This window comes from Triticum urartu, chromosome 3 (genome assembly GCF_003073215.2).
Source record: "Triticum urartu cultivar G1812 chromosome 3, Tu2.1, whole genome shotgun sequence".
In the NCBI taxonomy this organism is placed as follows: Eukaryota; Viridiplantae; Streptophyta; class Magnoliopsida; order Poales; family Poaceae; genus Triticum; species Triticum urartu.
Genome location: NC_053024.1, coordinates 362132600 through 362146725, shown reverse-complemented (window position 1 = coordinate 362146725; position 14126 = coordinate 362132600). Strand labels below are relative to the sequence as shown.

Sequence of the window (14126 nt, the reverse complement as noted above, 5' to 3'; positions counted from 1 at the left end):
CGGAGTCCGGCGCCGGCACGGCGGCGGGCGGCGTGGGCAGTGGCCCGGCTCGGCTGGGCCTTTGGCCCAGTCGGGGGGCGAGCAGTTTTTTTAATAAAATCTCGCCCGAAGAAAAATCCTAATAAAATATAAAAACATTCTAAAAAATTCCAAACACAATTTTCACTGTCTAAACCTATTATTTAGAATAAAGTGAACATTTTTCTGGCCTAAAAATGCAATTTTCAAAGGTGCATATATTTCTAATTCAAATAAAATATCAAATAAAAACCAAATAAAATATAAATTTGATTTTAGAAATTTTCCTCCAATATTCCTCTCTTTTTGAAGAAGTGATATTATCTTCTCTCTTTTATATTTAATATTGGAAATATTTGGAGAGAAAAATATTAAAACCAAATTGATCCTCTTTTTAAATTTGAGAAAATTCAAATATGAAAATAAATGAAATTGCCAACTCTCTCCTTGGGTCCTTGAGTTGCTTAGGATTTCTAGGATCACCACAAAATGCAAATAAAATATGATATGAATATGATGACGTATGTATAACATCCAAATTGAAAATTGGGATGTTACAATCGAGGAGAACTTTGTATTGAGAGAGAGAGAGAAGAATTCATCTAGCTACTAGCTATGGACCTGTAGGTCTAAAGTAAACTACTCACGCTTCATCGGAGAGGCAATCATGTTGATGTAGAAGCTCTCGGTGATCGATTCCCCCTCCGGCAGGATGCTGGAAAAGGCCCCAAGATGGGATCTCACGGGTACATAAGGTTGCGGCAGTGGAAAAGTGGTTTCATGGCTCCCATGGATGTTTCTGGGGTATAAGAGTATATATAGGTGAAAGAATTAGGTCACGGGAGCAAGGGGGCGCGCCCCACCCCTGGGCGCGCCTTCCACCCTTGTGGCCGCCTCGAGGCTCCTCTGGCTTGCACTCCAAGTCTCCTCGGTGTCTTTTGGTCCAAGAAAAATCATCGAGAAAGTTTTATTCCGTTTGGACTCCATTTGGTATTCCTTTTCTGCGAAATTCTAAAACAAGGAAAAAAACATAAACTGGCACTGGGCTCTAGGTTAATAGGTTAGTCCCAAAATCATATAAAATAGCATATTAATGCATATAAAACATCCAAAACAGATAATATAATAGCATGAAACAATAAAAAATTATAGATACGTTGGAGACGTATCAAGCAGCCCCAAGCTTAATTCCTGCTGGTCCTTGAGTAGGTAAATGATAAAAACAGAATTTTTGATGTAGAATGCTACCTAACATATTTATTCATGTAATTCTCTTTATTATGGCATGAGTGTTCAGATCCATAAGATTCAAAACAAAAGTTTAATATTGACATAAAAACAATAATATTTCAAGCATACTAACAAAATAATTATGTCTTCTCAAAATAACATGGCCAAAGAAAGCTTATCCCTACAAATCATATAGTCTGGCTATGCTCCATCTTCATCATAGAAAATATTTAAATCGTGCACAACCCCGATGACAAGCAAAGCAATTGTTTCATACTTTTGGTGTTCTCAAACTTTTTCAACTTTCACACAATACATGAGCGTGAGCCATGGATATAGCACTATAGGTGGATTAGACGGTGGTTGTGGAGAAGACAAAAGGAAGGAGATAGTCTCACATCAATAGGCTATGGAGATGCCCATTAATAGATATCAATGTGAGTGAGTAGGGATTGCCATGCAACAGATGCACTAGAGCTATAAGTTTATGAAAGCTCAAAAAGAAACTAAGTGGGTGTGCATCCAACTCGCTTGCACACGAAGACCTAGGGAAATTTTGAGGAAGCCCATCACTGAAATATATAAGCCAAGTTCTATAATGAAAAATTCCCACTAGTATGTAAAAGTGATATCATAGGAGACTCTCTATCATGAAGATCATGGTGCTACTTTGAAGCACAAGTGTGGTAAAAAGGATAGTAACATTGTTCCTTCTCACTTTTTCTCTCAATTTTTTTTATTTGGGCCTTCTCTCAATTTTTTGCCTCTTTTTTTATTTTTCATCCGGAGTCTCATCCGACTTGTGGGGGAATCATAGTCTGCATCATCCTTTCCTCACATGGGACGATGCTCTAATAATGAAGATCATCACACTTTTAGTTACTTACAACTCAAGAATTACAACTCGGTACTTAGAACAAAATATGACTCTATGTGAATGCCTCCGGCAATGTACCGGGATGTGCAATGAATCAATAGCGACATGTATAAAAAATGATGAACGGTGGCTTTGCCACAAATACGATGTCAACTACATGATCATGCAGAGCCATATGCCAATGATGGAGCGTGTCATAATAAACGGAACGGTGAAAAGTTGCGTGGCAATATATCTCGGAATGGCTATGGAAATGTCATAATAGGTAGGTATGGTGGCTGTTTTGAGGAAGGATATGTGGTGGGTTTATGGTATCGGCGAAAGTTGCGCGGTACTAGAGAGGCTAGCAATGGCGGAAAGGTGAGAGTGTGTATAATCCATGGACTCAACATTAGTCATAAAGAACTCACATACTTATTGCAAAAATTTATTAGTCATCGAAACAAAGTACTACACGCATGCTCCTAGGGGGATAGATTGGTAGGAAAGATCATCGCTCATCCCCGACCGTCACTCATAAGGAAGACAATCAAAAAATAAATCATGCTCCGACTTCATCACACAACAATTCACCATACGTGTATGCTACGGGACTCACAAACTTTAACACAAGTATTTCTTAAATTCACAACTACTTACTAGCATGACTCTAATATCACCATCTTCATATCTCAAAACAATCATAAGGAATCAAACTTCTCATAATATTCAATGCACTTTATTATATCCCTCTTTGATGCCTATCATATTAGGACTAATTTTATAACCAAAGCAAATCACCATGCTGTTTAGAGACTCTCAAAATAATATAAGTGAAGTACGAGAGTTCATCAATTTCTATAAAATAAAACCACCATCGTGCTCTAAAAAGATATAAGTGAAGCACTAGAGCAATTTTTGCCAATCTCAAAAGATATAAGTGAAGCACGTAGAGCATTCTAATAAATCACGATTCATGTGTGTCTCTCTCAAAAGTTGTGTACAGTAAGTATGATTGTGACAAACTAAAAAGCAAAGACTCAAATCATACAAGATGCTTCAAGCAAAACACATATCATGTGATGAATAAAAATATAGCCTCAAGTAAAGTTACCGATAGACGAAGACGAAAGAGGGGATGCCTTCCCGGGGCATCCCCGAGCTTAGGCTTTTTGACATCATTGAATATTACCTTGGGATGCCTTGGGCATCCCCAAGCTTACGCTCTTGCCACTCCTTATTTCATAGTCCATCAAATCCTTACCCAAAACTTGAAAACTTCACAACACAAAACTCCAACAGAAAATCTTGTAAGCTCCGTTAGTATAAGAAAATAAATCACCACTTTTGGTACTGTTTTGAACACATTATTTATTTATATTGGTGTAATATCTACTGTATTCCAACTTTTCCATGCTTCATACCCCCGATACTAGCCATAGATGCATCAAAATAAGCAAACAACACGCGAAAAACAGAAGCTGTCAAAAACAGAACAATCTGTAGCAATCTAGAGATTTCGAACACTTTATAACTTCAAACATTCTGAGAAATTAGGAAGTCCTAGATAATTTGTTTATTAATCATGTGCAAAAAGAATTAGTATTTTATCATGCTTCTGTTAGAAATTAAAACTAATCTCCTGGACGCAAAAGTTTCTGTTTTTCAGCAGGATCAAATTAACTACCACCGTAAGCTATCCCAAAGGTCTTACTTGGCACAAACACTAATTAAAACACAAAACCACATCTAACCACAGGCTAGATGATTTATTCAAAGCCAAAAAGGACCTAAAAAGCAATAACAAAAATAAAATTTGGTTGCCTCCCAACAAGCGCTATTGTTTAACGCCCCTAGCCAGGCATAAAAACACGAATAGAACTAAGTATTACCATCTTTGGCATGCAATCCATAAGTGGATCTCATATTTGATTCATAAGGCAATTTAATTTTCTTTCTTGGAAAGTCTTCCATGCCTTTCCTTAACAGGAATTGAAATCTAATGTTTCCTTCTTTCATATCAATAATTGCACCAATCGTTCTAAGGAAAGGTCTACCAAGAATAATAGGACATGTAGGATTGCAATCTATATCAAGAACAATGAAATCTACGGGCACATAATTCCTATTTGCAACAATAAGAACATCATTAATTCTTCCCATAGGTTTCTTAATAGTGGAATCCGCAAGATGCAAATTTAAGGAATAATCATCAAATTCACGGAAACATAACACATCACATAAAGTCTTGGTATGTCTTGGATTGGTGTAGATCTCCCCAGCGACGGCGCCAAAAATCCTTCTTGCTACCTCTTGAGCTTGCGTTGGTTTTTCCCCTGAAGATGAAAGGGTGATGCAGCAAAGGAGCATAAGTATTTCCCTCGGTTTTGAGAACCAAGGTATCAATCTAGTAGGAGACTATGCAACAAGCCACCGAATACCTGCACAAACGAACATCAACTTGCAACCAATGCGACAAAGGGGTTGTCAATCTCTTCACGGTTATTCGCAAAGTGAGATCTGATAGAGATGGATAAACGGTAAAGTAATATTTTTGGTATTTTTGGTTTATGGAATGGAAAGTAAAAGATTGCAAAGTAAAGGAACGGCGACAGAAATTGGCAACTTGACGGGAAACTAATATGATGTAAAATAGACCCGGGGGTCATATGTTTCACTAGAGGCTTCTCTCAAGATAAAAGTTATTACGGTGGGTAAACAAATTACTGCCGAGCAATTGTTAGAAAAGTGCAAAGTTATGATGATATCTAAGGCAATGATCATGAATATAGGCATCACGTTTGTATCAAGTAGACCGAAACAATTCTGCATCTACTACTATTACTCCAAGTCGACTGACTCCTGCCTGCATCTAGAGTATTAAGTTCATAAGAACAGAGTAATGAATTAAGCAAGATGACATGATGTAGCAGGATTAACTCAAGCAATATGATGAAAACCACATCTTTTTATCCTCGATGGCAACAATACAATACGTGCCTTGCTTCCCCTACTGTCACTAGGAAAGGACACCGCAAGATTGAATCCAAAGCTAAGCACTTCTCCCATTGCAAGAAAAACCAATCTAGTAGGCCAAACCAAATCGATAGTTTGAAGAGACTTGCAAAGATATCAAATCATGCATATAAGAATTCAGAGGAGATTCAAATAATATTCATAGATAAGCTGATCATAAATCCACAATTCATCGGATCTCGGCAAACACACCGCAAAAGAGTATTACATTGAATAGATCTCCAAGTAGATCGAGGAGAACTTTGTATTGAGAATCAAAGAGAGAGAAGAAGTCATCTAGCTACTAGCTATGGCCCCGTAGGTCTGAAGTAAACTACTCACGCTTCATTGGAGAGGCAATGGTATTTATGTAGAAGCCTTCCGTGATCGATTCCCCCTCCGGCAGGATGCCGAAAAAAGGCCCCAAGATGGGATCTCACGGGTATAGAAGGTTGCGGCGGTGGAAAAGTGGTTTTGTGGCTCCCGTGGATGTTTCTGGGGTATAATAGTATATATAGGGGAAAGAACTAGGTCAGGGGAGCTACGAGGGGCCCACAAGGTTGGGGGGCGCACCCCACCCCCTGGGCGCGCCCTCCATCCTTATGACCGCCTCGAGGCTCCTCTCACTTGCACTCCAAGTTTTCTGGGTATCTTTTGGTCCAAGAAAAATCATCGTCAAAGTTTTTATTCCGTTTGGACTCCGTTTGGTATTCCTTTTCTGCGAAACTCAAAACAAGAAAAAAAATAGAAACTGGCACTGGGCTCTAGGTTAATAGGTTAGTCCTAAAAATCATATAAAATAGCATATTAATGGATATCAAACATCCAAAACAGATAATATAATAGCATGGAACAATCAAGAATTATAAATAGGTTGGAGACGTATTAGTGTTGCATATTGACATTTATGTTTCTGTCAAGTTTTTTTAGAACGAAGACGCTAGGAGCGTCCGGCTTTAAATTAATAAAGCCCACACAACAGGCAGAGTAGCATAACCGAACAGATAAATACTAGAGTCCAAAAGCCCTAGGCACAACGAGATAACCAGAGTCTGGGGGTTCAAGCTGGGCAGCAAGCAAATTACAAGGCCGAAGCCTGAACATCAAAGCACGCAGGCTCGCAAAACAAAAGTGCACTCCCACATTAGGAAGGCGTCACCGGCTCCCTTGCCGCCATGTACACTTGGTGAAGTCGTTCTTGCGCTTGCTTCAACATCTCAGAGTCCTTCCACCTTGCCAACGGACTCCACTGCCAGAGGAGGATAGAGCATTTGAATATTATGTTAGCCGGGTGCGACGGGAAGATGCCCTCAATTGTGAATTTGTTGCAAGTAAGCCATAAGGACCAAAGCAGTGCCCCTACACTAGTCCACAACACTCTCTTGCCATGTCCCTGAACCGAATCGAGTAGGCCGAATAGTTCGCTGGAGGAGCGCGGGTCCCACTGGATCTTCAGCAGGATGCGAGCATGCCAAAGTCCTTTAAACACCGTTTGTGCCATCCCTTGGCACAGTTTATAGTATAACGACAAAATGAAAAACTTTTCGGAAGCGTTTAGGTGCCACGACACCCTGTCGGGCTCGTTGGACAGGGCTACTGGGTTAACAAGATCCAGCATAGACCCCAGCCTAGCTGTCTCCTGGTTGTTTGGTTCACGACGAAAGTATACTGCCGGGGGAGTAAAGACCAAGGCGTTGGCCACCAAAAGATTGGGGTGCACCGCAATCGTGTATACGTCTTGGTATTCCTCCCATGGTGGTCGGGTGCCCACCCAAAGTCGAGCCAGAAGCGGGTGGAACTACCGTTACCGGCAGGGAATTTGGCCCCTTGGGCGAAAGCTGGTCTGATTGTTTGAAGATCATTCCAGAAGGGGGAGCCCCTCGCACCCCCTTTAAAGAAATTCCCGTTTGAGAAGTACTTCACTCTTAAGATGTCAACCCATAAACCAGTCGCCCCTTGCGCTAACTTCTAAATCCACTTGCACATCGAAGCAATGTTTTGGAGTCTGGTATTAGTGATCCCTAGTACTCCCAAGGACTTGGGCCTATAAACAGCAGCCCATTTAACCATATGATATTTACGATTGAGGCATGTTCCTTCCCAAAAGAAGGGGCTCTCGGAGTATCCATTTTAGCGTGTACCCCTTCCGCCAACAGGAATAGGCCCATGGCAAACATGGGAAGCGGGAAGAGGCTTGAATTGACAAGAGCATGCGCGAGACTGATATATTTTATAAACTGGTTGTTGTCGTTTGATTAGAAAAATCATTGACCAGTCCAACCTTGAACCAAATTTAAAATTAAACACAACTCTTTGGAAAAAAAATTCCAAGTTAGAATCGAGAACTCAATCCAAACTCGAAACCCTAAATTGAATGAGAGGCTTTCCAGCAAAAAAAATTGAATGAGAGGCTTTCGCCCCTATAAAGCTTAGCGATATACTAGTAGATTGTTTGTGCGGTTATTGCAAGTGTGGAATTTGGCCTCTCTTTTTTAGGATCAATACAGACACAAGCGCTCATATACACGCGCATACACTCATCCTTATGAACGCACACATGCACACCCTGTCCCTATAACCATTTTCAAGAGAGTGAGCCGACATATCATTTTGAGATTTAGGAAGCAACTTGTAGGCGCCTCGTCGTCGACGAGAACGTCTCCTTCTACTAAAAACGCATCGCCAGAAATCCTGAAATAAATTCAGGAATAAAGCGACACCAGAATTTGAATCCTGGTGAGTTGAGGATACCACTGTCTACTTAACCATCTTAACAAGTTGATTCGCGAATTTGGCCTTTTCGATGGTGTAGCCCATGGCTAGAGGTCGTCATCGTGTGATTGAAAGAGGAATAATATTATTCCCTCGCTTTAATTTGCTTGCCACACTCGAGTTACTTTTGCAACACGTGATACGACTCCCGATGGAAAGCAAGGGGTTTGTTCTTTTCACGTTTCAAACAAGCAGAAAAATGAGATTTTCCTTAAAGAACAAAGGGGAAATGGTAGCTCAGTGAACAGGTCGATAATTCTCCACCCGATCACTTTTTTTAACCAATGTTTGACCAATGCATTTATTAGTCTGGGCATCATACGCAACGCCGGAGAATGTGACTCCGCCTCACCGACGTCTGTCTTGAGGGTTGTCACGACCTCCCACACCTGCTGCCTCGCACGCCACGCCATATTTGTGGCGGACGTGAATTGGTTGTGCTCCTCTAAATCGGCGCGCCAATGGAGCGGCTGCGCATCCGCCACAATGTTTGGACGTCTGATGGACCTCACGGTCTTCGACGAGGCAGCGGCGACTGCTCTGCGGCCGGATCCATGTGCCATTTGGGCAGACGCAATAGATTCCTGCTGGATGAAGTCCGAGCGCTACCGTCAGGCGGACTCCTCCCAGGAGAGACGGAGTGTAAGGCGGGCAACCATCTCCTCTTCTGGGCAGCGTGGGATGAGCTCCGTGTCAACGAATTGGGAGGTGTAGGACTCGGATCCGTTGTTTGCCATGCCGAAGAAGGTCAGAGATCGTCGGACTGAAGCTTGTGGGATGAGAGGAGTGGAGCGGAGGGGGTGGAGTGGAATGAAATGTAACTAGGGTTTCGTTCCGAGTGTGAATAGGGTTCAATTTATATGGGATCGGATGGCCCATAGTGAACCGGATCTTACGAGATGGTTGTGTCCGAATACGCCCGGGTTTTTCCATATCTGCCATAAGTATGGGCTGAATATAAGGAGTAGCGGTCAGCTCAGGTTTGGGCTGAATTTTACAGGTCCGGTTGGATAGCCATTTTCACGTTGAGTCACTGATCGGACAGCCCGGCCCGACTATACGGCGGACGTGGGAGAATCTATCAAAGCATGAAGATGGTTATGCCACCAAAACGGTATAGCACCCCTCAAAAAAAGACGGTATAGCATCCATGGTATGCAGAACATGGTTTTGGCACCGCTATTATACATCATGACGCACTCGTATGTCATTCAGTCACCTACACTATCCGTTCTATTCCCAGACGACAAAAATGCACAATCCTTTTTGTTGTTGTCCAGAAGCAACTAACTAAACCTCCATTTCGTACACCCATAAAAAAGTGCATCCTCCCAAATTCTCTCAATGCAGGAGAGATGAATACTCAACAGACTCTGGCCTCTGCTTTTGCCCCTTCCTGTGGGCCACTTTGATGCTTTCTTCTCTTTAGCCATCTTCTTCCATCCATGCAACAAGGAATCAAATCCTACCTTTTTTATTTCCTCGCACCACCATTCCTTTTCCGTTTCCATTGACCAAGATTGGGCATAAATGCCCCATGGGGCCTCCTCAAGGTCGCTGCTTCGGCGCCCCCTGGGCATGGCGAATTGGAGAGCAGAGCATGCCCTACATACGGCGCTCGCTTGACGCCATGGACGACCAGGAGGGAGGCTGGAATGGAGGAGCTGGCCTCTTATTCTCCCTCCGGTTTGATCCCATGAGGGCGGGCTTCGATCGTGCTCTGGCCAGCTTCCCTGTTTCCGCGCTGATTAGCCGCCTTCTTGGATGGGGCAAGAACAGTGGCCAAGGGAGGCCGCAGGGGGCCGTGATGGTCGCCGCCGCCGTTGCTCTTTACGCGGCTGCGCTCTTTGTTCCAGATCAGCAGCCTCGCCGGCGACGCCTGGCTGCTTCTGCTGCAGCTAGGCCAACTTCTGGTATGCGGCTTGTTTTATTAGTTGATCGCACCCTGCGCTCGTGCTCAAATTCTCATCATCTGCGATTTGATTTGCATCGATTTTTCTGCAGCAACCAGACCTCGTGCTGTGCCTGCGCCGGATGATGGCCTTAGAATTCTGTCGTCGAATGTAAGTCGTGATCCTTGGCTAGAGCTCCCGTCTCTCGATCACGGCGATTCGCGATCGAACTAATTGCTTGCCCTTTGTATAAAAGGATGAATATCTGGAGAACGTGATCCACAGCGTGTCGATCGGTGCCGGGGACGATGAGCCGGTTCTGGTGGCAAGAGTTCAGACCATGCCACCCGACGTGGCTGGAGCAACCTCTGCATGGGAAACGGAGCACGATAGGCTGGAGAAGGAGGAGGTCGAGCGATTCAAGCAGCTGTGGCTGTCGCTCGTGGAGCGGGAGCAGAGGCTGGAGCTCCGGCTGATGGACCTCGACGGCCTTATAGAGCAGGAGGCCACCGTGAAAGAGCTCGAGAACCGCGTGGGCCTCGCCGCCGTGGAGGCGCGGCTCCTGGAGCTCAAGGTCTTGTCGCTGGGTGAGGAGAACGAGAGGCTCAAGGCCCAGGCGGCGGAGCTGGAGGCCGTCCGGGCCCAGCTGGGTCGCGCCAAGGAGAAGCTGCGGGCGCTCAAGGAGCGGGTGCAGGTGGAGCGGGAGGAGTCTCGGAGCGAGGCGGCGGCGCTCCGGGACAAGGTGATGGAGCTGGAAAAGACCGGCGAGAAGAGGGAGAGGGTGCTGGCGGCGGAGGCGGCGGAGCTACGGAGGGCCAAGGCCGCGCTGGAGGAGGAGAACAGGGAGCTTGCTCGGAGGTTGCAGGATGCAGAGCAGGTTTCCACCGCTGTTAGTCTGGTTCATGAGGTGAGTGCATTCCTAATTCTTGATTTCAATGCAACATTTTCTCCCATTTCATTCATATTTGCGAAAATCAATAGCACATGTCAATTTCTCCAGATTTGTGTGTCGATTTTCGAATGGCTTACAGCTTTGGTCAAGTCAACAAAGACATATTCTGGGAAAGAAAAAAAGAAAAAGAAAAAAAGCATGGAACTGTATATTTCTTTGTCAATCAAAAAGTCCTTCTTTCTAAGCTCATGATGCTTTGAAATAGCAAATCCAACAAAATAGTTCACATTTGAAACCAGTTCTTTGGATGTCTTGATTACTTTTATGCTGGCTTTGCAGTTTTGTTGGCAAAACGCAAGATGGCCTTTTCATCTTGATTGGTTTGGAACAAAGTGGCGGCTGAAATCTCTGCCAAGTTGTTTTTGTTATATGTCACTGTCACAGCTTTGATTTGACGCTAAGGCTATGTTGAGAACCTTCTGAATTATTAAGTTGTTATTCTCATCTGGCTCTTGCGTGGTGCAATTGAACATAAGGTGACCAATTAGTTTATCTTTTTATGGTCACAGCTTGGCGATTATGACCAGAACAGCAACATTTTATCATCTTATCTTTTCTGATGTATTACTATTTAATACTTTCTCTGTTTCTAAATATTTGTCTTTTCTAAAGATGCTAACAAGTGACTACATACGAAGCAAAATGAGTGAATCTACACTCTAAAATATGTCTATATATATTCGTATGTGATATTTCATTTGAATCTTAAAAAAGACAAATATTTAGGAACGGACGGAGTAGGTTGAAACAGCAATTATGTTAGTTGCGACATGTTTTGGCATTTCTTTTTTCTAGATCTTTATTCAATACCTTTCTAAAGTATGTGAACTCCAAACGAATAAGTTGCTGCATTTTTTTATCTGTTTCAGAAAAAAGTTGATGCATTATTCCATAACATCCTATAATTCTTGAGATTCAATGGCCAATTGGCGAATTACCAAAGCAAAATGGGGAGAATTCACGTTTTGTTGATAAGCCTTGGAATATACTATACATATGCCAGTTTCTCCCTGTCCCACCGAGAAACCACGCGCACATGTGCCACTATCTTTTGAGAACATTCCTTCCCCACAAGTGCAAAGTCTGAATTTTGCTTAGATAAAACTTTGTCATGTGCTACTCTCTTTCCCTAATTGTCACAGGAATTCAATATCGGCAGTCTCCGTCTATGTGGCTGAACATGCTAATTAATCTTACCTCTTTTTTTTCTGAATTTATTAGGACGACATGGTTGATGAGGCAAGCAACCTGAGGGAGGCGAACGATCGGCTGACGAGGCAGATCGAGCAGCTACACAGCGACCACTGCGCGCACGTCGAGGAGCTCGTCTACCTCAAGTGGGTCAACGCCTGCCTCCGCCATGACCTCCGTGGCGGCGACCACCACCCCTCGTCCGCCCAACAACATCAGGATGGGGTTGGCAGCGCCATGCCGTCGGCCATGGATCTGAGCAAGAGCATGAGCTACCGCTCCAGCGAGAAGGCCAAGGAGCTCATGCTCCAGTATGGCAGCCTCGGCCTCGACGGTTACGACCCCGCGCTCTTCTCGCCGCTCAACGAGTCGACATACGGCGACGGCGAAAGTCACCAGCGGCGCGTTGGAGATCACGACGAGCCAGGGCGGAGCCCGGTCGTGCCGTCGCCGGCCGCGGCCGCGCCCGAGCATCGGGCCGGGCATGGCAAGCTCAAGTTTCTGAGGAATATCAAGAAGCTGCTGGCGAGCAGCAGGAGGAGCCACGGCCACGACCGCAAGAGCAAGAAGGCCGCGCCGGACCACGAGCATCTGGAGAAGGCGATGCGGTGGCTGTCCTCCAGCAGCCACGACGCGCTCGGCGCAGACAGCTCGTACGAGAGCACGCCGCTGTCGTCGTGCGACCGGACGCCGCTGAGCAGCGTGACGACAGTGGACTTGCACGCCCGTGCGCGCGCCGGGGAGGCACCCTCCGCGCCGAGGCTGGAGGCGGAGACTCGGCTGGCGAGGTCCAAGAGCGACAATGGCGCGTCCTTCGGGCGGGAGGCGACCAGGTACCACTCTCTCCGGCCGGACCGCCCGGCCGGTCCGGGGACAGACGGGTTCCACTCGCCGGAGAAGACTAGAAGGTACTCAGACGGGTTGACAAGCTCCTGATCAGTATGTTGGTGCATGGGACGCTCTCCTGCAGGATGATGCTTTTGCACAATAAACTCACTAACAGCAACCGGTCTGTAAGACGAAATGCCAATTTTCTTCATGTTCCGGCATGTTGAAGGGGTGCGCTTGGATTGAGACGTTCGACAAATGGCGTTTTTATTAGCTTCAAATGTAGCATTAAAATCATAATGAATACACGGCAAAACCAAGTTCGAAAGTAGATAGAAAAAATAAAAGACATTAGGCAACAACAAAGTAAAAATAATAATAAGGGACACCTGAATATATTACTCCCTCCAATCCAAAATAAATGTCGTAGCTTTGAACTAAGGTTAATTCAGAGTGAAAGTTTTACTTATAATTGTGGATCAAATCTAGAGGAGAGATATAGGTGCCAAGATGTGGCATCGTCCCTTAACGTGTTTTCTTTAAATCTATGAAGCCAAAGCAAGAAGCGTGATCCTGAAGAGATGGTTCTTGTCAAAGATGAGTGCATTGCGTGAATCCTAAATTTTTCAAACGATGGTAAGTGCAACAGATGGACTCTCTCTCTCTTTCTCTCTCTCTCTCTCTCATCATGCATGAGTAAAATGCACAGAACCACCACTTTCGTGTCACAACTTGCGTAAAACCATCACTTTACAAAACATGACATTTTACACCGAACCGAAGAATTGACAGTGGCAAAACACACTAATGAAAAATGCTAAGTGATTCGCTGATGTCACTAGTTGATTGGGCCCACCTGTCGGGCTAAGTTGGCAAAAAGAAAATTACACATAGACATGTTGACTTGGTCTTCTCTCCCCCACCATCGCGCCCTCCTCCCTTGCCTGGGCGTCCCGCTCGCAGGCGCACGACACTCCTCTGCCTGGTCCGAGCTAGCGAGTCCACCGGTGTGGCAGCATGGATCTCGCACCTCCCAGTTCGTGGCAGATGATCGGCGTGGGAGGAGGCGGGCCAAGCTCGTGCACCTGACGAGGTGTTGTTCATGTTCGTGGTAAACGCTCGCGAGAAGCGCGGTCTGTCAGCAGCTCTCCTTTAGCGACATCTTCGTCAAAAGGGCGCCAACAGAACAAGGACGCAGGAACGTCTGAAGAGCGCGCTCCTCGGCCAGCCACCAGGCCCATTTGCGCAAAGAAACGTCCCCGGTGGCTTGCAGACCCAAACTGGGCCTGCTAACGGGTGTAACGCAGGGATATATAAGAGAGAGCTTCTTCCTTGTTTTGACTTGGCTAGGTATTTTGTTGTGGCTTCGGTC

The 14126-nt window shown here is 45.0% G+C and overlaps 1 protein-coding gene across 1 annotated transcript; it reads left to right on the top strand.

Annotated features, from left to right (window-relative positions):
* Nucleotides 1-9241: 9241 nt before the first annotated feature.
* LOC125543994 lies at nt 9242-13009 on the top strand. Its single transcript, XM_048707513.1, has 4 exons — nt 9242-9804; nt 9896-9954; nt 10040-10690; nt 11957-13009. Exons 1-4 carry the CDS (start codon nt 9429-9431, stop codon nt 12860-12862), a joined length of 1992 nt encoding a protein of 663 aa, XP_048563470.1. The 5' UTR covers nt 9242-9428; the 3' UTR covers nt 12863-13009.
* Nucleotides 13010-14126: the final 1117 nt, after the last annotated feature.

Bases quoted from the DNA above. Each gene is read 5' to 3' on its own strand.
- LOC125543994 (XM_048707513.1), top strand. From the start codon at position 9,429: ATGGGGCCTCCTCAAGGTCGCTGCTTCGGCGCCCCCTGGGCATGGCGA. The intron at 9,805-9,895 runs GTATGCGGCTTG...ATTTTTCTGCAG, and splicing joins TGCAGCTAGGCCAACTTCTG to CAACCAGACCTCGTGCTGTG. The intron at 10,691-11,956 runs GTGAGTGCATTC...TGAATTTATTAG, and splicing joins CTGTTAGTCTGGTTCATGAG to GACGACATGGTTGATGAGGC.